The 23,599-nt window shown below is 44.8% G+C and overlaps 1 protein-coding gene across 3 annotated transcripts in view; it reads left to right on the plus strand.

Annotated features, from left to right (window-relative positions):
* Positions 1-21,491, plus strand: part of SLK (STE20 like kinase) — a 985,407-nt gene extending 963,916 nt beyond the window's left edge. For all 3 annotated transcript variants that reach the window (XM_069611736.1, XM_069611737.1, XM_069611738.1), the window contains one exon: positions 18,481-21,491. In XM_069611736.1, coding sequence (XP_069467837.1) covers positions 18,481-18,627 — 147 coding nt within the window. In that variant the 3' untranslated portion in view covers positions 18,628-21,491. The remainder of the gene's footprint in view (positions 1-18,480) is intronic.
* The last annotated feature ends 2,108 nt before the right edge of the window (positions 21,492-23,599 follow it).

The raw sequence follows: 23,599 nt of genomic DNA on the forward strand, positions 1-23,599 counted from the left end.
ACAAGGTCCTTCCTTTTGGCTTTTACTCTGCCGCCAGGGTCTTTACCAGGTGTTAGGGAGAATTGTCATAAATGTGCTAATTCCCGTCATCTTGGAGACCCCCAGCAACTTTGCTGGATTGTTGAGGACTTGATTTTTTACCTGGAAAGAGTGTGAGCCTTTTTTCCCACTCTTTCATGTATTTTGATGTGTGTTTTTCACTTGTGTTCTTTGATTATGGGGTTTTAGATAACTCCATAGGCGGCATCTTTTCATGTGTGTTAGACAGCACCCTCAGTGCAGTGACACAGGGATGTCTTTTAGACTTCCAAAAGGTTTAGATACCTTCTCTGGGATAAACTACTGTTTCCCAGAGAATGTAAAGTGAAATTGACTTTACTAGTCTATCCAAATTCCTAGACCCAGAACACACTATCTTACAATGGAGTGTGGATGGGTTACATAGTACCCACTGTGTCTAAATACTCATATCGCAGTCAAATGCTACCCTTTCCTATTGAAAAGGCTGGTGGCAGTGGTTTTACAACGAACTACCATGATTTTTCCCGACCACGAACACCGGTAGCTAAAAATCACGGGAGCCATGTTTTTCAAGATGGCGCCTTAAGACCCTTTGTTTAAACAGGTCCCGGTCTTCCCTTTTTGCCATTTCTTTTTGGAAAGGGCCTTCTAGTGTTTGTCTCTGCGCGCCAAACCAGGTTTGGTCCCTTTGTGTGCCTTTGGCGGGCTCCAGGACTGAAGACCGCCTCTGGCGTCTGGGATGGGCAGGAAGTGAGGGAGGTGCCCGAAACTCCCTGTGCTTAGTCTCATAGAAGACCCAAATGCACTCTGGCATGATTGGCTGGCTGACTGTCCGGCAAAGACAGCCACCCTGCTGGGTGAGTGACAGCTAGGCTGGAATGAAAGGGAGAAAACTGTTTAAAAGGCGAGTCTCTTGGACTGGAAAGCACAGTCGACCACTGGAATGAAAGAAACGAAGACGAGCTGGAAGAGGATTGCTGCTGCAACTCCTGTACTGTTGGTTTGCCTGGAGAAGCCCTGCTGCAGTTCTGAATTGCCAAACTCCATTCGACAGAGAAGCTCCTTCAAGGACAGCTTCTTCCTTTCAGTTGGTGGGACCAATGAACTCATAAAACACCTGGATACCATTCTCAAGGCTGGTTAGGATTGACCAGGGAGAGGGACACCAGTTTGTGTTCTTGAATCTACAGCTACTGAAGTGACTCCATCTTCTTTGCTTTCTTCAACAATCCCGTGCAGAGCAGGAGTCCGCCCGATGTCCTCCCTCTTGTCCCCACGACTGAGGCCCAGGAACAGCGAGATCTGCCAGGAACCAACGACTTCAGCAGCATTTGTTTCTTCATACAAAGGTACTCTGTCAACCCGATTGAGAGAACGCCACTCTCGCGGAGAAAGTTTGTGAAACTTTCACAATTTACAGGCCTAATCCACTTGTGACCCAACAAATGATTCTTTTTCGCCTAAACTACCTCTGAGAACTTTTGCAAAGCCTTAACCTTTTGATACCAGAACTGCTCTTTCCTATCCAGAACACCAGCCCATTGACTTTGGCCTGGCCTATTGACTTGAATTGAACTCCTCTGGTGAAAAGAACCTATTTACACTGTTTAATAAGTAGAATAGATCACATATAATTACTTTTGTCCCTTTTGCTCACTAAGTAACTGAACTGCAATTTCGAAGGGATTGTGTCCTCCGACGTATTCCTCATCTTAGATATCTCCTTCCAGCTCTGCTGGCCTCGGAAAAAATTTTCTCTAGAGGGCGCTGCGCGTCGACGTCCTCCGAGTCGATGTCCCTCGACAGCCGCCGTGTCGACGTCATCCTGCCTATAAAGGCCGCGCGCAGCGTCCGTTGCTCAGTTCCGTTTTTTCCGCGCTTACTCAGTGCCTCGGAATACCGTTGCTCAGTTTTGTCAGGTTAAACCTATTTACCTCGAGTTATTCGATCCGTACTCGATGGCTTCTTCGTCGGAACCGACAACTCCTCGATCCGGCTTCAAAAAATGCTGAGATTGTGGGAAAAAGATGTTGCTGACTGACCCTCAGAGTTTGTCTGTGGTGTTTGGGAGCTGAACACCATTGTTCGGAGTGCGAGGACTGTATGTCCATGACAGCTAAGGCCCTGAAGGAGCATAGTGGGAAGCTGGAGAAAGGTAAGACTTTTAAAGCTTCTTCTTCGTCGACGAAGTCGAGACATTCGTCTCCTCGTCACCATACGCGCTCCAGGTCTCGGAGTGGGTCCCATCACTCCTCAAGATCGAAGCACTCGAAGAGGAGACGTCGAAGATCCCCTTCTCCGTCTTCCTCTTCCTCTGTTTCGCCAAAGAGAATCCCTTGCCCCACGAAACATAGTTCCCGGGCTGAATGGGAGGAATTCTGCAAAAATATGATGAGCGTCTTCGAGAAAGCGGCCTCGACCCCCTCGAAGACTGCCGAGAGCGATGCTCTGGTCGAAAGATCTGACGGTCAAAAGCGCCGCGAGTCGCAGTACCCGGCGAAGGAAACCTCTCGAGCGCGTCTCGAACCCTCGAGTAGGACTATGACCTCCAAACCTTCCTCGAAGGTTCCGTCGACACCGTCGACGAAGTTTCCGTCGACGCCGAGGTCGGTGTCTTCGATGCCGTTGTCGAAGGGACCTTCGACACACGGGTCTGTCGACTCGACGCCAGCTTCGACACCAGCGTCGACGCCAAGAAAAGTCACGGTTACGACACACCCAGTGACTATCCCCAGGTCCTCGATGACGATGGCTTCGAGATTGTCGAGCAGAATCCCAATTCTGTCGAGGTCATCGAGGCCTCCGCCTTTGTTTTCGACGCTACGCTCGAAGCCTTCGCCGTCGACGACATCGACGTTTTCGAGGCCGATTATGACAAGTTCGGCACCCTCTGCCTTGGAAATGGGGTTTACGCCCTTTATGAGTTCAGAACAATTGAGAACTATGTCCTCAATTATGGAAGAGGGTGAATTGTCTGAACAGGAAGACACATTTGAGTTGCAGGGACCTGTAACCCCAATTAGAGAGGAATTTTCCTCTGAAGAACGCAGGTTAAAGGATCTTCATGATTCCTTACATGAGGAAAGTGGGTTAGACACTTCCCCTGAGGTGGAGTTTGCTAGGCCAGACCCGGGGGAACATGCTGAAACCCCCTATAGAGCCTTAATGGCCAGGATCACAGAGTTTATGGGGTGGTCTGCACCTTCACAATCTTTCCAACAAGATGACCTCACGGATATTCTTGACAAAGGCCCACAGGAGGATCCTGTGGTGCCTTTTCATAAAGCTCTTCAGAGGAAGATTATGACGAACTGGGAAACCCCAGATGTCGTCCCGGCAGTAAATAAAAAACTGTCTACAAAATACAGGGTATCCTCTACAGACCCGGAGTTTTTGTCAAAACACCCATCCCCAGAAAGTCTGGTGGTACAGGCAGCATCTTCTACCGATGTCAAGACGGCTTATCCTACCGTCCCACAGGACAGGGACGATAAAAAATATGATGCTATGGCAAAGAAAGTTTTTCGTCATGTAGCATGGCGTTAAAATCTGTTAATGCTACTTGCACCCTTGCTAGATTCAGCCATACACTTTGGGAGTGTGCTTCTACAGCGGCTGACTGCATCCCGGAGGGAGAAGAAAGGGAGGTGTTCCTGAATATCATACAGGACGGTAAAGACGCTATGTGCGAATCCCTCCAGACGGGCATTGATTCGGCTGACAGTATCAGCAGAGCAATGGCGGCAAGTACAACAACCAGGAGATTCGCTTGGTTGAGAAAGTCTGGTTTTGCCCCAGATGTGCAAGCCAGGCTCTTGAACATGCCATTCGATGGCTCTTCTTTGTTCGGGAAAAAGGCGGATGACAGTTTAGAGAAACTGCAAACTTCAAAAGCAGCAGCAAAATCCCTAGGCGCTGCAATCCGTCAGACACCTTTTCGTCCCACAGGAACCTCTGCGAGGGGCAAGTCCTTTCGCTTCTACTCCGCTTTCGGAAGAGGTAGAGGACGACCGGCTCAAAGGGGACAAAGAAGAACTACCCGAGGTGGACGGGGTAGATATTCAAAAGCCGCAGCAACAGCAGGTGCCTCTTTACCATCGGCATCTGCATCAGCCGCCCCAAAACCACTCTGAGGACTTCCCTCACAGGACACCTGTAGGAGGCAGGTTGACTCAACATCTGGCGGTATGGCAGGCTATCACGTCAGATGTTTGGGCATTGGAAACAGTTGCCCAAGGTTACTGCCTGCCTTTCCTACGCATACCTCAGAGTCATCCACCGGGGATCAGCTCTCAGAAAGCTCCAGAACCGCTCCTCTTGCAGGAAATTTTGGACCTGCTAGAGAAAGGTGCCATAGAACCGGTACCTGTAGCGGAGAGGAACAAGGGCTGGTACTCCCCTTACTTTCTCATTCCAAAGAAAGACGGAGGACTGAGACCCACCTTGGACTTGCGAGAATTGAACAAATTCCTCAGGAAAGACAAATTCAAGAGTGGGAGCTAGCTCAGGAAGTCCTTCAAGAGATCTTCGCCCTTTGGGGAACCCCTCAGGTGGATCTGTTCGCCACCAGCCTCAACAGGAAATGCGATCTGTTCTGCTCAAGGGAATTTCCCCCGAGAGGAGCTCTGGGAGACGTGTTCATAGTGGATTGGGAGTTTCCGCTTCTGTACGCGGTCCCTGTCATTCCTCAAATGATCAGGAGGTTGAGAAGATTCCGGAGAACCATGATCCTAATTGCCCCGGATTGGGCCAGGAGAACGTGGTACCCGGACCTTCTAGACTTGTCCATCTGCCCTCCAATTCGACTTCCACTCAGTGAGAACCTACTCTCACAGAAGGGAGGTCAGGTTCTCCATCCAGACATCAAAACCCTCAACCTTCACGCTTGGCTTCTGAAAGGCTGAGGTACAAGGATTGGGACCTCCCTGATGATGATATGGAGGTGTTGCTTTCGGCAAGGAGGCCAGCAACAAAGTCTTTATACCGCTGCCGTTGGAACAGATTTTGCAGCTGGTGTAGAGAACAGAATATCAACCCTTTTTCATGTGGTACACCAATGGTTTTGTCCTTCCTTCTATATTTGCCGAATTCAGGCCTTCAAGTTGGCACCATTAAGGGCTATCTCGCAGCGCTATCCATCTTTAAGCGCACTGCGGAAGAACCATCCTATTTCAAGTTACCCTTGGTAATGCAGTTTCTAAAGGGGTTAACCAATGTTTATCCCCCAAGACCATTCCAAGTTCCCCTATGGGATTTAAACTTAGTCCTAACTTTCCTGATGGGCACACCTTTCGAACCACTCCATTCTTGTTCGTTAAGATTCCTTACCCTTAAAACTGTTTTATTAATAGCACTGCTAGAAGGGTGAGCGAATTACAAGCTCTTTCTTGTAAACCCCCTCACACAATCTTTCACAAAGACAAAGTTGTCCTGCAAGTGAAGCCTAATTTCCTCCCAAAGGTGGTTTCTGAATTCCATATCACTCAGAAGATTACCCTACCATCTTTCTATCCTCCTCCTCATCCGGGGAAAGAGGAAGAGAGGTTACACAGGCTAGACCCTAGAAGGGCTTTAAGTTTTTACAGCAGTAGACTAGCCAGGATAAGACAGGCAGACCAGCTGTTTGTAGGTTACACAGGTCACAAGCTGGGGTTACCTATAACTAAGCAGACCATTTCCAGATGGATCATTCTAGCCATTCTGGAATGTTATAAACTGGCAGGGAAAGAGCCCCCTCAAAACCTTAGGGCTCATTTGACCAGAGGTATTGCAGCTTCATCGGCCCTCAAAAGAGGTGTGCCGGTTAAAGACATCTGTGCGGCCGCTACATGGTCGTCTGTCCATACCTTTACACGATTTTACAACTTGGATTCCTCCTCCAGTCAAGAGACTAGGTTTGGAAGGGCTGTACTGCATTCTATTCATCAATAGAAGACAGCGTGAAGTCAGTACTCCCTCCTCCAATAATAGAATACTGCTATGGGAGCCTATCTAAGATGAGGAATACGTCAGAGGACACAATCCCTTCGAAGAACAAGTTACTTCTTACCTTGTAACGTTCTTTCGACGGGATGTTCCTCCGACGTATTCCTCATCGACCCTCCCATCCATCCCCGCAGTTCTACTTCCCTTGTTGTTGCAGATTGTGCTCCTTCAGGGTGATTAGTCTAGTCCAGAAAGAATTATTGTGGGCTACAAAACGGAACTGAGCAACGGACGCTGCGCGCGGCCTTTATAGGCAGGATGACGTCGTCGATACGGCGGCTGTCGAGGGACATCGACTCGGAGGACGTCGACGCGCAGCGCCCTCTAGAGAAAAAATGTTCCGAGGCCAGCAGAGCTGGAAGGAGATATCTAAGATGAAGAATACGTCGGAGGAACATCCCGTCGAAAGAACGTTACAAGGTAAGAAGTAACTTGTTCTTTGCTCCTATTTCAGGGGAGCTCAAACTATCTCAAAATCTTGTATTGAAGTGTATTGGTATATAATAAGTTGTCTTCTACTATTGAAATGTTTTCTAAATTATTGTGCAATTAATACGTGTTTTACTATGAAACCTTGAGTATAAGTGTCTACTTGAAACACTTTGATTGAAGGTCCTCTGTGTAACTACTTGTACTGCTCACATTCACTCTTGAGATGAGCCTGGCTGCTCAGCTCGCTACCAAAAACTGTGTGGTGCAGACTTATACCAAAGGTTGGTCTTGCTTACACCTGTAGTCCTAATTGTATCTCGCGGTCCCAGAGGGTACTGCATGCAATTCTGCCTAACACCAGGCTCATGAATACAGTGGCTGTCCTCAGAGCGCAGGGCCTCCACATCTACCCATACCTCGACGACTGGCTCGTCAGGGCTACCTCTCCGGAAGCGGTTCCCCCCTATTCCCATGCCCTTATGAACACATTGCACGATCTGGGCTTCTCACTCTCGAGAAGTCGCAGCTGCAGCCCACGCAGTCTGACATTCTTGGGCCTCATTGGGACACCTGCTCTGAGAAGGTATTTCCGTCAGAGGACAAGATCTCGGCCATCCAGAGGGCCACCGCCCACTTCTTCAGCAGAGAAGTGACCTCGGCTTGGTGGTACCAACATCTCCTTGGTCTCTTGGCGGCGGTCCTTTTAGCCATCACACACACACGTGACTGAGGAGGATTCAGCTACACTTCGCGGCCTCATGGAACCAGGAGTGGGGCTCTCAATCAGAGAGGATCATCTTTCCTCCATCTCTCCACCCGGACCCAACATGGTGGTCCACGGACTGCAACCTACGGATGGGCAAGCCCTTTCGGTGCCCACCCCGCAGATCACCATCACCACAGACTCCTCGCTCGAGGACTGGGGAGCCACCCTGGACGGTCTCTCGTTCCACGGAACCTGGATTCGACGGGAGCAGGAATACCACATCAATTGGTTAGAGCTGAACACCATCTGGCTAGCGCTCAGAGCATTCCTACCACTTCTCAGGGGCAAGGTTGTCCTCATCCAGACAGGTCACTCGACCAACATGTATTACGTTGTTAGGGAGAATTCTCATAAATGGCTAAATTCCCTTACCTAATGAGTCCCTCAGCAGCTTTGCTGGATCTCTAGGATTAATTGTTTTCACCTGGTAAGAGTGTGAGCCTTTTTTCCACTCTTACATGTGTTTTGCTATGTGTATTTCTACTTTCTGTGTGATCTTGGGCACTGGAGCCTCACCTACTCCAAGGCACCATATTGTTCGTGTGTTACACAGCACCTTCAGTGCAGTGACACAGGGTTGTCTTTTAGACTTCCCAACGACTCCATTTTATGGGGCTGACTATAGTGCCCCAGAAAAGGGTAAAGTTGCCATTAACTTTACTATAGTCACTTTAAACCACAGACCCAGTACACCCCATCTTACATGGAGTATTGGAAAGGGTTAACTCTGATCCCTTTTTGTCTGTACCTCTTGGGGCATTGTTTCGCTCCCTTTCATTAAGACTTGGCTGGTGGTAGTGGTACCTACCCTTACTTTTCTACCGTGATTATCTTATATAAACGTGGTAATGTTTTAGGCTATTATATTAGCCTCGAACATAAACCCGCTTGACCAAATACCTTTTATTTTGGTTCCGGCTGGGTTTATTCGCCATTTCTTTTTGTTAGTCTTTTTCATGTTTCTCTCTGCGTGCCAAACCGGGGATGACTCCTTTGTTTGCTTTCTTTTCGCGGGCTTCTGCACAGAAGCCCTCCTTAAGGCATCTGATAGTCTAGGTAGGCAGGATGTGATAGAAGGATCTTCGGACCCCTACCATGGGTTCCCTTGGTGTAACCCAAGTCGCACTCTTGTCTGATTGGCTAAGGGGACTGGCCTTGCCAGGCCAGCCACCCTGCTGTGTAATTGACAGCCAGGCTGTATGAATGGGGGAAAACTGCATAAAAAGCAGGTCTCTGGGACTGGAAGAGCAAAGTCGCCACTGTAACGAAAGAACCAACGAGGAACTGGAAGAAGAGGACCCCTACCACTACTGAACCGCTTGGTGAAGCCCTGCTGCAGGTCCGAATTTTCAGAATCCGACGACAGAGAAGAGCCTCCAGGAAACTTCTTCCCTTGAGCTGGTGGGATCAACCAGTTCACCCAAACTACAAGCCAGGACCCCTCCTCTGGTTGAATTTGCTGTACAGAGCTACAGTGGGCCGGATAGCCAGGAAGGTCGGACCCTGCTTGGGTTTTACGGAGTGCACCTTTTATTAGTTGTTTTGCTCTGCTGCTGGTTTCTTCCCTGGGTGGCGCAGGACCCTCCAGTCTTCCTACTTCGTGTCAGTCCGACAGTCGCTTCAGGAACCGTGAGCCTGCAGGACCACCAGGAACATCCGACCTCAGCTACAGCTCCCTCTCCGTTTTAAGGTACTGTGCAAACCCGGTTGTACGTTTCGTTCATCCGCGAGGAAAGTGTTTGAAATCTTTCTCCAATCCAAGGGCTTGTCCTTCTCTTCTCTTTGAACTAACTTTTCTACCACCCAACCTCGTCTGGAATCTGTGCCATGAACCTTACCGCAAACTACCCTGAACCGTGTGATCTTTGAGCAAAACACTTTTGACCCATTGACTTTGGCCCTAACCCTTTTCTAGCTGATCTCCTCACTGTAGTCTCTCTTGTTCAATTGCCCTGAGAAAAACCTGTTGGTTTTTCCTAAAGTCTAATAACTTTTTCTTTCCCTCCCTTTTAAATTGCTGGAGTGCCATTTTGCTCCCACTTCATTTTGTGAGCTTAACTTGTCTGGAATTTAAGGGAAGTGGTGTGGTGTATTTATGATTGTGATTTTTAACTTGCTTAGAATAATGAAATGTTATACAACTGTTGAGTAAATAAATATATATTCTTTTACTTGGAAACTATGAGTCAGTGTTTGCCTAAATCATAGTAATTGCTGTCCTTTGTGTAACTATTTGTACTGCTCACTTACTCTTGAGATAAGTCTGGCTGCTCCGCTACTGCTACCACTATAACTGTGTAGTACAGGCTTGTACCAAAGGTGAAATTGTACTGTCACTTGTTGTCTTAATTGTGTGTAGTGTTCCCAAAGGGTACTGCATATAATTCTGCCTAACATACGTCAACAAGCAGGGAGGCACCAGATCCCCCTCCTCTGTGCAGACCGGCAATCAGCATGTGGGAATGGGCCCTGTAAAACGAAATGTACCTCACAGCAGTCCACCTCCCGGGGGAATCCAACCTGGAGGCAGACGGGCTCAGCAGGTTGGGTGCGGACAATTACGAGTGGCAGGTAAACGACCTCGTCATTCAGGGGATCTTCAACAGGTTGGATCATCACCAGGAGAATCTCTTTGCCACCTGGCACAACAAGAAGTGCCCTCAGTTCGCCTCCTCGCAGATACAGGGGACGCGGCCCCGGCCACTCTGGGCGACGCATTTATGCTTCAGTGAACCGGCATGAAGGCTTGCGCCTTCCTGGCCACTCCACGGATTCACAGGGTTATTTGCAAGATCAAGGAGTCTCGCCAACTCAACATCGTTCTAATAGCTCCATGGTGGCTGGTCAGGCCATGGTTTTCGAAGCTGCTCAGCCTCTCGGAGATGCCTTTGATTCACCTCCCGACGGGCCCAGCACATCTTTTGGCGCAAAATGGGGGGCAGGGTCATCCACCCTGCGCCACTGAAACTAGCCCTCAGTGTGTTATCTGAGCAGGTAACGCTGCAGCACCTCAGCCTCTCGCTGGCTAATCTGGAAATCATACAGGGCGCAAGGAGCAAGGCTACCAGGGCCCAGTATAAAAGTAAATGGACCAGATTCTGCCACTGGGCAGACTCAAAGGAAATCGACCCCCTTGCATGTACTTTGGTAGATGTACTCTCCTTCCGGCGCACCTCACACACAAACCGTTCGAGCCAATGGCGTCTGCGGACATAAGGCTGGTCACCATCAAGACGGCCTTGCTAGTCGGCCTCACCTCAGCTCATAGAGTCAGCAAAATGCAGGCGCTGGTCGCCTCGGAACCATATACTACCTTTCACAGGGACAAAGTAGTCCTGCGGCCACACCCGGCATTTCTGCCCAAGGTGCCGTCTGCATTCCACTTGAACGAGGAAATAGTCCTTTCTACCTTCTTTGCCAATCCCAAGGACGAAGCACAGAGAGTGCTGCACTGTCTGGATGTCAGGCGTGCCCTGAAATTTTACTTGGACAGGACCAAGGGCTTCTGCAAATCGGACGCCCCGTTTGTCGCTTTCGGAGGCTCAAGACCAGGTTATCAGGCCTCCATATCCCGCTGGATGTTCTCTGCCATCAAGGAAGCGTACAAGGGTCAGCACACCCCGCTTCCAATCAACATGCATGCCCATGCAGTCAGGGCCAAGGCAACGGCCATCGCATTCCAGCGCCATGTCCCTTGGCAAGTCATAAGCAGGGCGGCCACTTGGGCCCTCCCTCGGCTTTCTTGAAGCATTACTGTTTGGATGCCGGCTATAGATCTGATGCGGCTTTCGGACAGGCGGTTCTCAGGAACCGATTTGCTTGAGGGGGGTCTTGTCTCCACTCTGGGGCTACGTTCCGTTGTAATCACCCATGCAGTATGGGGGAAAGGGGACGGGACGCAAGAGTAATGACCGTAGTGACTAAAGTAATCTTAGTCCTTTGTCCCCTTTCATCTAGACGTCCCACCAACCTCCCCTCTAATAATACTGGTGTCATTAGGCAATGTTAAATCTATTGTCGACGCATCAATGGGGACTGAGGTGTGGCGCCGGAGGGCGGAGTCAGGGCAGCGTATACTCCCTGGGCTGCACCCCCGCACGCCTCTAAATTTAAAGGGGAAGAAGGTTTTTTCTGGTGAAAAGGGTTCCGTGTCCCGTCCCTTGGAAGGGATGCCCATGCAGTATGGAGGAAAGGGGGCTCGCTACGGTGAGTAACTTATAATTTCTAGGTGAACTCTTCCATTGACTTCAAAAGGGGAGTGCACCTGTCTGGGCTGTTCCTAGTCAGACCGCAGTTGTGTACCCATGAGGTACCTAAACTTAAGTGATGCATGCTGCAGACCCAGTCTTCCCTAGGCCCCTACCTCCTTGCCCCATGGCCTCTCTTCTGTTATTTTGGATTCGACTCCTAGTCTCCCCCACTGCTGCACCCCACCCACTCACCAAAGCTCTGTTCCTGCTAGCCGGCTGCCTTTCTGTTGCTTTGGTTCCATACTTTCAGAACTCCCACCCCTCGTTAAATGATCAGGAGGAAAGGTCTAGCAGCGTGTGGGAATGGCAGAAGACTGACAATGGCCCTCTGCTTCACTCTCGATAGATCCTAGACACACAGCAATAGTGTCTGTGCTCTGCTGCTATCTTTCCTGTGTATTTGGGGGTTGTCTAGATTGCCTTCTCAGGGCTCCCTTTTAAGATGAGAAGCAGTAGTGCTCTCGCACTGAGCAGCATTTACATGGGATATTACTACAGCTCCATACCCTCTGGAATGGGTATTCTTCAGTGTGGCCTGGTGGCATGCTACTGAAGTCGATGCAGAGTGCGCCCAATCACTTGGTCATCTTGGCCATAGCCCTTCACTGTGTATTTTTTGTAAACTGTACACGTCTGCTTGGAAAAAGCATCTCCATCTATACCTTTAACAAAAACATGTATTCAAAATGGCAATGCTTTTACTTTCTCCTTCGGAAGCTGTAATTGCTAACATGTTGGCAGTGTCAAGGACAATATTCATTAAAGTGTGGATGGCAAAATTGCAACGAAAGTGCTATGTTTAATAATCTTTGTCTTGAAAAATTGGATTTTATGAGAGTAGTTCAGCAACAATTTTGTATTCATAGTTAATGATTTCAGTTGACAAAGCTTTTTTAGTCAACCTGGTTGCATAGAAATTACACTTGCTCTTTAAGTGGAACCACAACTAGCAATATAGTGCTGTTATGAGATCAAATGGCTATGTAAACCAGTTGCCCCACCATTTATATACTACACCTCTTAGTAAACTCCACTGGATATCTATCCTGGTTAAATGTAATGTCCACTGCCTGGCTGACAGGGCCTTCAATGAAGGGGGCCTGTCATTTCTTTTCAATACGTTGACCTACTGTATCGCTCATTATCTATGCTCCTCTTTTTGCCAAACCTTTCGTTGTTTCTCGTTGTTGTGTTGTTCATTTGTTTTCTGTTCTCTCGGCCATTACTATGGAATATTCTTCTTTTTTGCCATTAAATCCTTGTCAAATCATTTGTTGTTTTGTCTAGTGATGAAGTCTCTCAACTTCGCCATCCCGATTGAATTTATTCTTGTGCCTGTGCTCTTTACCACATTTTTGCACCAAGATGCCCATAGGTGCACTTTGCGCTTAACAAAACCCTTAGCCTTTCATTTCGTTCTCCGAAATGCTCAGGGTATGCAGTTACAGATTGAAGACTGACAAACTATGTAGTATTAAAGAATGAGTCAAATGATAGCATTTTCCATTTTGATTGGCAAAATATACTAATGCACTTATTTAAATTACTAATATCTTCATTTCATGCACAATCTGCGTGTTTGTCCTTTTTATCCTCTTTAACTTTTTTCCTCAACATGTTTTTGAGTTTCAACTAGATATCAGATGAATTAGATTTTTGCTATTTATCAAAATTTAGATAATGAGTTAGGTTTGATCACATTCTGTAGCTTGAAGATTTTACACACTGCATCTCTATTTAATGTTAATTTATATGTATACAAAGTGATGTCCCTAATCTGAGGTTTTCAATTATGTCCGCAATCTAAACATAACTTCTTTTTCACAAAGCCGTGCAGTGCAGATGCCAGAGACACAATCTTGTGGTTGCTGCCCAACCTTGCCTGTCGCCCTTAACTTCAATACTCTTTTAGGTTTTTATTTTATTATCCATAGATGATTGGGTTCCGGTTTTTCTGAAACAAAACTACCATTACCAACATACAGCAAATGTTAGGTCACATAAACAATATCGGGAGTAAATGTTCTATGCAAAAACAGATCCACCATCCTGTCCCCTCACTCTCTGGCCTGCTTCCCTGGGCCCTCCTCCCACCCCCATCTGTGTGGCTAAGAACCTTGGGGCCATCTTTGACTCCACCCTTTCCTTCTCCGCCCACATCTCTGAGGTCTCTAAAAAGTCAAACTTCCTACTGCACCTCCTCAGAGGTATTCTACCTTCCTCTCCTTCCCCCAGAAGCTCATGGTATCCCAAGCTCTGGTTCTCTCTAGGTTGGACTACGGCAACAGCCTCTTTTTAAATCTACCTTCCTCTATTCTCCGCCCTCTGCAACTAATTCAGAACAGGACTGCTAGACTTGTCCTTGGCCTTAAGCCCTGGGATCGTATCTCTCCAGCCTTGAAATCTCTTCATTGGCTCCCAGTGGATTCAAAGATTAATTTCAAAACTCTCTGCAGTATCCACAAGGCTTACTGGGGCCTGGGTCCAAAATACCTTCAGCTATCCCTCTATAAATACCTCCCCTCTCGAGCTCTCCGCTCCTCTACCTCTAATTTCCTCATGGTCAGTTGTTTTTCTAAGAAACAAGCTGGGCGCCGATCTCTTTCTTCAGCTGGGGCCTCCCTCTGGAACAGCCTCCCTACAACCCTAAAACTTGAGGAGAACCACCTCCGGCTCCCGAAGCACCTTAAGACCATCCTCTTTGCTTCTGCTTTCACCCCCCCCTCTCCTCCACTGATTCTGGTCTCTCTTGGTACTGTGCACCTGGCCACCCTCTGTCCACCGGGCCCAGGCTCCTGCTTATCCTTTCCACCCTCCTACACTGCCTTCTGGCCACCCTTTGCACTGGTGTCTGTATCTGTACCCACACAGGCCCCCCTCCTTGTCCCTTGCACTTACCAGACCTACCCTGTCTGCTCCCCTCAACTTGGCACTTGCTGGATGCACTACTATTGCCGTGTTTGCTGTTATTATCATGTATTTATCAGTATTTATTTCTGCTCTCCCCTTGCTCTGCACTTTCCACTTCTCCCCCTCCCTTGCACTTTTTCCCTGCACCCTCTCCCAAGCACTTGCAAGTTCTCAATGTCACTGGGCCTAGTAAGATCGCTGTTTTGTTTTCTCCCCTGTTCCCCTCCCTTGCCTTGTCGCGCTCTGAAACACATGTGTATGAGCGCGTTATAAATAAAATATGAATATAAATATCCCAAATTCATGCTTCTAAATAATGTTTTATATAACGCATTATATTCCATGTGTGTTGCAAAGGTTTTGGAAATATTGTCCAGCTTACCAATGTGTTTGCTACACAATGGTTCCCTTTGTCTGACTTCATTTTCAAGATAGTTTTACTGGATCAAAAGGATAATTCATAAAAACTGGAAGATAATTAAACATAGTGCAGATCTGTAAATAATGTTTCCAAAACCACCACTGTGTTCTTTTCGATGAAGTAATGCCCTGAGGAGCATAGTTAAAGGAGACGGGCAGACGCCAACAATCTTTGTAGAAACCAAAAACGGGGATGCTCCAGTGTTTATATTGTTCAAACTGTAACAATGCAATAAAGGGAAACCATTGTGGACATTAGTTAACTGGCAAGATGTTTTTTCTAACAAATAGTGCATCTTGTGACATTCAAAATTTGGTATATGGTAATTATGCAACTCTGTAGGATGAGGGTTGGGTGGATGCTTTTAAATCCATCATAACTAGGGGCAATTATCTGGATAACCCTCCAAACCATTGCTTTAACGGAACAGGAGGGAAACCCATCTGAAAATTAGGCTTGGTCCCATACCAAATGAATCAGTCCTGCCTGCACTGCTTTGTCACATCCCTTCTCCAACGGACCACACACAACCCAGACATGTTTCAGCATCACGAGTGTGATGCATAATAAATTGGGAACCCGCATCTGGGCACAAAAGTCCAATTGGTGTGACTTGCAAAGAAAAAGAAAACTGAAGTATGATGGATGGATAGTTTTAAATCCATCAATTGCTGGCATTGCTCTAGATTACTCTCAAAACCATAGCTTTTCAGCCTGATATACCATTAGAGAAGGGGAAAACCGAATACAAATCTGGCATTGTCCCACCCTGGTCCTCTTTGGCATCTATTTCTTTGGTGAAATTAATACAATTAAGCCTGCTAAGCTGAGCACAATCTAGCATAGGGACCGAAAGTAGAAAATAGTGTCAAACCACTTTATAGAAAAAGACCACAACAGCTCAAATGAAATTCACAGTTCTGGAAGTAATGATGAAAGTGATGCACAGCGGATATTTTGTACAGTAACTACAGCAAAAAAAGATTTTGGGAATGAGACTGTCAGCAGTTTCAACCAACTGGTATGCATGATTTCAATTAATATCATACAATGTTTTTTTATAAGAGAAGAATGTGGATTGTGAAGTAGCACATTCTGAATGTGAACAATTAGAATATTCAGGTGTATGTATTTTTTCGTTTTAATAGTATGGCATTTTACTTTGCATCTAAACATTGTGTAGCATCCTAGCTTTGGGAGATTGAGCTATAACATAATGATTAGATTATTGATAATTTCTAGCTAGATAATTTTTGTTAGGCAGAAACCTGTGCAGTTCCCTTGGGGAACACTGCAAAAGATTTAAGACTACAGGTATAGCAGTAAACCCACTTGGTAGCAGTCTGCACCACCCAGATTTACTTGGTAGCTGTGGCTGAGCAGTCAGACTTCCCTCAAGAAGAGTTAGGCAGTATGTAAAGTATACACCATAGGTACTCAAACACAATAGCACAAGCAAACACTGACCAGAGCTTGGTTTCAAAAGTATATAGTTATTTATTTATTAAACACACATAAGTTGAAATCACTCTAGCAAAAATATAGTACAAACTCTTCAAACACAGTTATAATGAAAGCAGTTCCAACCCTTACTCCTATCTAGACAACTCTAGGTTAACACCACATAATTCGAACAGAGGTGAGTGCTTAACGTTAGATGACACTCTAGTAGGTTCAAGAAAGGGATAAAAGAAACGGGAATAGGTTAACCACACCACTCTAAGGTCCAGAACATTTGCAATAGGCTCAAAGAAGTACAAAGTCACAGGTGAGCAAAAGTCACTAGGCAGGGCCCACTCTTAGAGTAGCCGGAGCGAAAATGTGCCCAAGATCACACTGTTAGTAGGGATTCAAAGTCTTGCAAAGAGTTAGAAAGAGTTTAGAGTGGCTTAGAAAGTTTAGCCAGGGTGTCCCAGGCACTCCCAGGTTCGAAAGCCGGGGGCTAAATCTACCCCGTACAGTCGGTGGCAAGGGAAGCCAGGCGGAACACGGTACCTTAAGCGGAAAGGATCCTCCAGCGGTGGCAGTTGTTCCAGGCAGTGGCAGCAAGGCTCGACGTCGGTCAGGGGAGAAGAAGTTCTCGCTGAAGAGCAGAAGAAGAAGGTCGTTGCACTGCCCGGGAAGAAACCAGCCGCGGAGTCCTCCGGTTAAAGGGTTGTACCGACTTTCGCGGTTAGGGGTAAAAGTGTGGTATTCCGGTTGCCGGGGTGCTTGGCACGGGCAAGGCGGCCACGAGATACCTCGAGAAGCGGAAAGAAGGTGAAAACTGGTTGTCCCCACCAGTCAAGGGAAGGAGCCACTCCGTTAAGAGTTCTCCTCGGTCGTCGGGAAAGGTGGTGAGACGGTTCAGCAGGGCTCCACCGGGTGGTGTCGTCGAAGCAGGTCGGCTCAGCTCTTCCCTCGTCGGATTCTTGGTCCTGTGGCGACTTCTGAAGTTCCAGTCCCCAAAGCCCTGCTTTTATGCAGCAAACCCCCATTCACCCAGCCTAGCTGTCACTCAAACATGCTAAGTGGTGAGCCGGCCGGCTCACCACTTGGGCCAATCAGGACGGAGTGCGACTTGAGTTACCAAGGTAACTCAGTCCAGGGTGCCTAAATCCCCCTCCACCCCTCCTAAGTACCCCAGACAGAGTGGCACCACTTTGGAGGGCTTCTGTGGAGAAGCCTGCCAAAAGTGGAACAAAGGGCTCCACTTTGGGTCAGAGTTACAGAGGCGAACGCCAACGCCATTTTAGAATCAAGTTTTGGCAAAAAGTCCCAACCGGAGTTATAATAATAAATATATAAACCGGCGGTATGTTTAAGGCTACCGTAAATAAATAATTAAATGTGTTAGCCTAAAACAATGGGAAATCCCATAGGGAAATATTCGCGGTCGAATATAAAAAGTAGTTTCCACTGCCACCAGCCAAAACTCGATCAGGGGGGACGGAGACGTGCCCCCTCGACTAACAGACCCTGGGGCAATCGAATTGCCCCAGCCAGTACGTCCACAATATGATGGTTTGTACTGGTTCTGTTCAGGATTCAAGACTAGCAAAGTCTTTGGTGACTTTACATGCCCTAGGAGACAGCAGTCAGTCCCAGGGTATGGAGTCTATGTTGGGGAGTCCCTAGGACACCCCTGGGTCACGGCACAGAGGGTGCTGTGTAACCCACATCACAAAAATACATGAGGCCCTATGGAGTAAAAGACCCCATAGCCCATTCAACACAAGGTTTAACCAAGAAAACACACTTCAACAGGTCCAAGAGTGAGGGTAAAAGAGTCTCACTCTTGGCAGGAGAAAAAAAAGAAACCCCAGAAATCCAGCAAAGCTGCTGGGGGACTCACTAGGTAGGGAAATTCAGCCCAAACAGAGAATTCTCCCTAACAATTTTCTCTGATGGTGAGCTAGATGTCTTAACCTGTTCAAAGAAAGCAATGCTTAAGTAATAGAAAAAAGAAACCAATAAAGAATATGCATATGATAAAGAAGTGGATAATTCAAAATGAGGCGATTAAATCCCTTTTTTTCCTGAAAAAGTAGAAGTGTATCTGAAATCTTTGATCTGCATACCATGCGTATTATGATGTAGTGCTGGCACCAACACAAAAAAGTAAATGACACTTGTTGCTCATACATGCACCAACAATTGCAGATTAATTTCTATTTTTAAATCATGTTGAATTTATTTTATCCCATTGATTTCAGATCCTTGAAGAAGAATTTGCCAGAAAGCTTCAAGAACAGGAGGTTTTCTTTCAAATGTGTGGCGAATCAGAGTGCCTTAACCCTTCAGCACAAAGTAGAATTTCAAAATTCTACCCTATTCCGAGCCTACACTCTACCGGATCATAGCCTTCGGAACTTGTAGTTTATATTCTAGGTAGTTGCCATTCTGTTATCAAACTTTTTCTTTTACTGTTTCCAGCCTGTATCAGGGGTACTTGAATTCCCCAAATATTCAGTTGAGAAGAGTGCAAGCATTGCTCCTTTGAATACTTTACTGAGGAGTGAATGCAACCGTAATTAACTGACAATGAATCACACATCCAAGGATGTTGGGCATCATTACATGTTTTCTTTAGATCCATTTTTTTAATCACTACAAATCAAAGAAATTATCTTTGAAACTTTCTCCCTGAACATTGAACACCAACTACCTGGTATGATTATGTATGATAATATATACCCGTTGGTGTTAACCTGAGCAATCACACTTAAAATCTTGCTAAAATAAAGATATCAGTATTTTGTAATCTTAAAGATTTCCTTTCACTTTGATCACCAGAGAGAGGTTTCGGTATAACTTGAATAGCATGATGTGCCGAGGAGCATTTGAAAAATAGTCTATTCAGTCATGGGCCTCTTAGGAGAAAATGTGTGAAAACTGTTGATTTATTTACAATACTGTTCATAAGTTACAATGTAGGTCTTCTTTTTGGTTAAATCTAAAACTGTGTTGCCAACCCTTTTAATCATTTTAGGGAAACTGACCAGCTAAAACAGTTCAATAAAACTGCTGCTCTTTTGCTTTGTTATCCAATAAGAGAGCCTGGACTAGGATATACTGTTGCAGTTCATTTCACTATTCTAGATGCATGGTTTCATTGTCATTGATGTTCCTGTAAATAAATTTGAGCATCTGCTGCTCTCCATAGATGAAACCCTCACCTTAAGGTAGTTTGCACTAAAAAAGCATTGATAAAAAATGCAAAAACCAATCTGTTCAATATTGCAAACAGTTATCAAACTGTTGATCAAATTCTTTAGACCGGTATATGCAAATCCGTACATGTTCTAAACCCTTCATGAAAGGCAATTTTACCTTGTTAATTCCTGGAGATACTCAAAAGAATGTAACGGTTTATGTGTCAGTGTCTAGTGTGTGCAAAATGTTCTGGTCCTGCTCGCATATGGCTTACCAGCATTTACTCTTTAGGCAAGTCTGACTGAACGTTTACTTTAAAAAAAACATAATTCTGTTTTTGCAAATAACAATTGAAAACGTATTGAGAATGGAGACTTTAGGTCAGTGTTTATCAGATTTGTTTTTCGTTTAACTTATTTTTTTACACACAGGCTTATTACTTTTAGTTAAAAAAAACTATTTTGTTTTATTTCACTTCATATCACCAATGAGTTGGCTTTGGTTAGCTCTTTTGCTTGGAATTCATTGTGGACAATGTTTTTTAACCTCTCATGGGAAGGCGAGTATGACACATTTTTACTGACAGTTCATTACTCTTCTAAAGTAAAATAATTGTGAACCACTCCCAGTCCAAGGATATATCTGTAATGTATTGTAGCGTAAAATTCGCAAGCATATGACTAACAGGCATGGTGGAATGAAGGAGATCGAACAAAAACGATCTAAATGAAAATATATTAATGTTGTGAATACTGTGTAAATTCTTTACTGTTAAAATATACTTTATTTTAAAGCGCTCATTTAATAAAAGTTACGATGTATGCAAGTCATATCGACAGTGTTAACTGTACTGATATGCTAATTTTCTGAAATATTTTCTCCTAACGTTTAATTTTCAAATAGTCATTTGTATAGCCTCTTGTTTACCTTGCTTTATTTAATTTTCGTGTATTCATTTTAAATTAGTTGTTGAAAAGTTATCAGTTGATTGAAATATGCAGTGCATATTCAGATAAAGAACAAATATATTAAGGTAGAACTTTATAACATGAGGATGCTGATCGTCTAAAGACCACTCGTGTTCTATCACTGAATGCACAGAGCCTTATACACTTTCATGGAAAGGGCATACTTGAGTTTGCAATTTCATTTTTTATTTACCTCTCTAATAAGGTTAGCTTTAAATCTCAGTGGTTTTGCAAGCATAATTTGTGTATTGTAAATTCACTTACCAAGTGATCAGACTATTTTATTTAATATCAAACAAGTATTCTAAAATTCTGTGATAAAGAAATTTGAATTCCTTTAACTTTTGTAATTGCAGCTTTAAAAATATATACAGTTTACTAAAGTACATTAATTGTTTTATATTGTAAGCTATGAGAACATTCATAGAATTAGATCTTTTAAATCATTTATTCTGTTAAGCAAGAAGTTTTCAAATAAAATATATTTCAACTCAAATAGAACTTAATGCTAATTTCTTGAGCAGTGTGTTTTCATTAGACTTCATATGTCCATCATTGGTTTGCTTTACAATTAACAAAATAGTAATTGGACATTTTTTGCATACACTTTCTTACTTACCCTTTTAAGGGTTTGAAGTTGCACAGTTCATAAAATAAAGATTCAGAAGCAGGAGCAGCATACATTTATTGTTGGAATTTCTGGACCATATGATGGTCCATAGTGTTTGCCTTGGCTCATTTTGTACTCTGCTATATTTTTAAAATGCTTTGGGATACTGTAGAGTTTCTTATGCTGTAACCTTCCCATGTAAAACTATGAAGGTGTTATGCAATTACAAATCCTATTGATGCACTTTGAATCAAGACATGGACACTATACAAAGCCACAAAAATCCTACCATGCAAAGAAGCATTGCCTGTAAAAATTTCAATTCAAACAATTGACTCAGTTTCAATTACAGTGGTAATCAGTTGTTGGTCCTTATCACAGTGAACTTTATGTACAAGCACAACTTTTGTTTATATATTGAAATGTTTGTATCACAGCTTTCTGTAGCAAATTTGAATGAATTGTTGTAAATAAAAATAAATATGCACTAGTATTTGTTTTTGTATCTTTTAGTGTTAGGAAACATTCCTTCAAAGCTTTTTAGCTGCATGTGTTCATGTGGTCAGGAAAACTATTTGACTGTGCTTGATAATTTTACAAATGTTTTGTACAATGCAGATGCCATGATCACAATGAACCCTGGAGCAAATTTAGACAATCTTTTTTTTTGTCGGTGTAATGTACTGGCTACATTGTGGTGTTCAACAGTGGACATTACACTGTTTTTTTCTTATTCTTCTCATAGATGTGAAAACTGCACTTGCACGTTCTGAACACTCACAATGCATAGTAGGGTTGCCTCCCCCTATATTAATATTTGTATGTATTTCAATCAATTTTACATCCCCTTGTCCCCTGACTGTTGCCATGTGGGCGCTTTGAAACAGTATTTACTTCCTGTATAAGCGCCTAACAAGCAAACAATAAATAAATATGTTGGTTTAAGCACTCAAGTGGATTTTAATGGGAGATGGCTCCTGTAACCAAACTTCAGCTCTCCAGAGAAGCCTATGGGATAAAATAAAATGTTGGTTTCAAAAGCATTTTATGTTTGAAGAAAAATAAAGTAAACATGAAATTAAAGTAAACAGACATAAGTTTCTCTTTAATGTAATTTGCGTTATCTAATTGGCACAACCATGCCCAATCTGAGTTCGATCTCATTTACAGCGCAATGCAACTTGATGTCGGTCCTCTCCATTTTGTTGGCTCCCTTTCTAAAGTTGTATGAAGGAATCAGTGAGAATGCTAAAGATCAAGCTACCCTGCTAGCCTTGATCAACTCCAAAATGATCCATATAGTATTGTCCATCATGTCTCTACAAACTAGATTAGAACAAGAGATGGAATGTGCCAACACAATCCGAAGACTGCTTAAAGATGCCCTGAAACTAGAAAGAGCAGACAAGAAATTCCTTCTGAATTCAGTACTAGATCTTTTACACCTGAAACCTCTAATTCAGAGCATAAAAAGAGAAATGATGACCTTACTGGAGACACATTGACGACTGACCTGGATGTGGATCACTCCCTCGCGCTTAAGAAGAACCTAGCTGAGTGGCGCAAAAGAGAGAGAGTCAAGTGCTGATACACGGATGCTTTCATCGCCAACTACCCTTCTGGCTCCTGTCAATTATTCACAGGACTCAGAACTCAAAGAACAGACAGAGGGGACTGAGACTGTCAAACGGATGTAGTCAGTCGAGGATTCCGCAACAAGAAAATATCAACTTCTTTCTAACTCACTGGTTAGTGGTCATTCCATTTTCGTTGGGCCCAAAAGGAAAAATCGTAAGCTGACTCGACAGTTGCCAAAAGAGACACTTATGGGTAAAAAAATCTTAATCAGCCTCTGCCTAAAAACAAAAATTGAGACCAGGCCCTGAAATTTCATTCGCAGCTTGCCCGATTTATGCGACAACCATGGTCTAAATGCAAAAGACCTGCCTTCCCTCTTGAAGACAGCGACAGCAAAGATTCCTCTTGGCCTGAAGCTCAATCCCTGACAGGTTGCCTCCGATAAGAGACGTCCTATAATAGCAAAGAAGCTGATTGTCTGGATTGTTTTACCTATACGATTGACAATGATCAGAATATGATTGATAAATGCGCTTCACTGCAAAAACCTGAGACGCGGCTCTAAGTAGACTGCCCTGCAGATTCTACTACACACAGTGAGACTACCTTGCGTGACAGAGAGCCCCTATTCGCTCTCACTACAAAGAACAGCCTTTGCAATTGCAACCTCGTGTCGACAAAAACGACCTTGCCCTTCTTAACACTAGCAGAGAAACGAGTGAAATCCAACTACAAAGTGGATCTGACTAACTTTGAGGAAACATCTCGACAATGAACACTCTTCCAGTCACATGTTCGACATCCAACTGGTTTTGCTGCCAAATTCCACAGTGGTCAACAATCCCGCTCTCAACACACACAATCTGAGGTGGTTAATAACACAAGTTGCTTAGAGGATCCATTGGTAATACTAGAACGGCTTCTACCTGCGAGAGACCATCTAATCTTGAATCGAACCAACGTTCTAACATTACTCTATTATGTTACTCTCTGCGTTGTCTGCGTTCAGAGGACATTACGATT

Source organism: Ambystoma mexicanum, chromosome 8 (genome assembly GCF_040938575.1).
Source record: "Ambystoma mexicanum isolate Mex_15411 chromosome 8, UKY_AmexF1_1, whole genome shotgun sequence".
Taxonomy (NCBI): Eukaryota; Metazoa; Chordata; class Amphibia; order Caudata; family Ambystomatidae; genus Ambystoma; species Ambystoma mexicanum.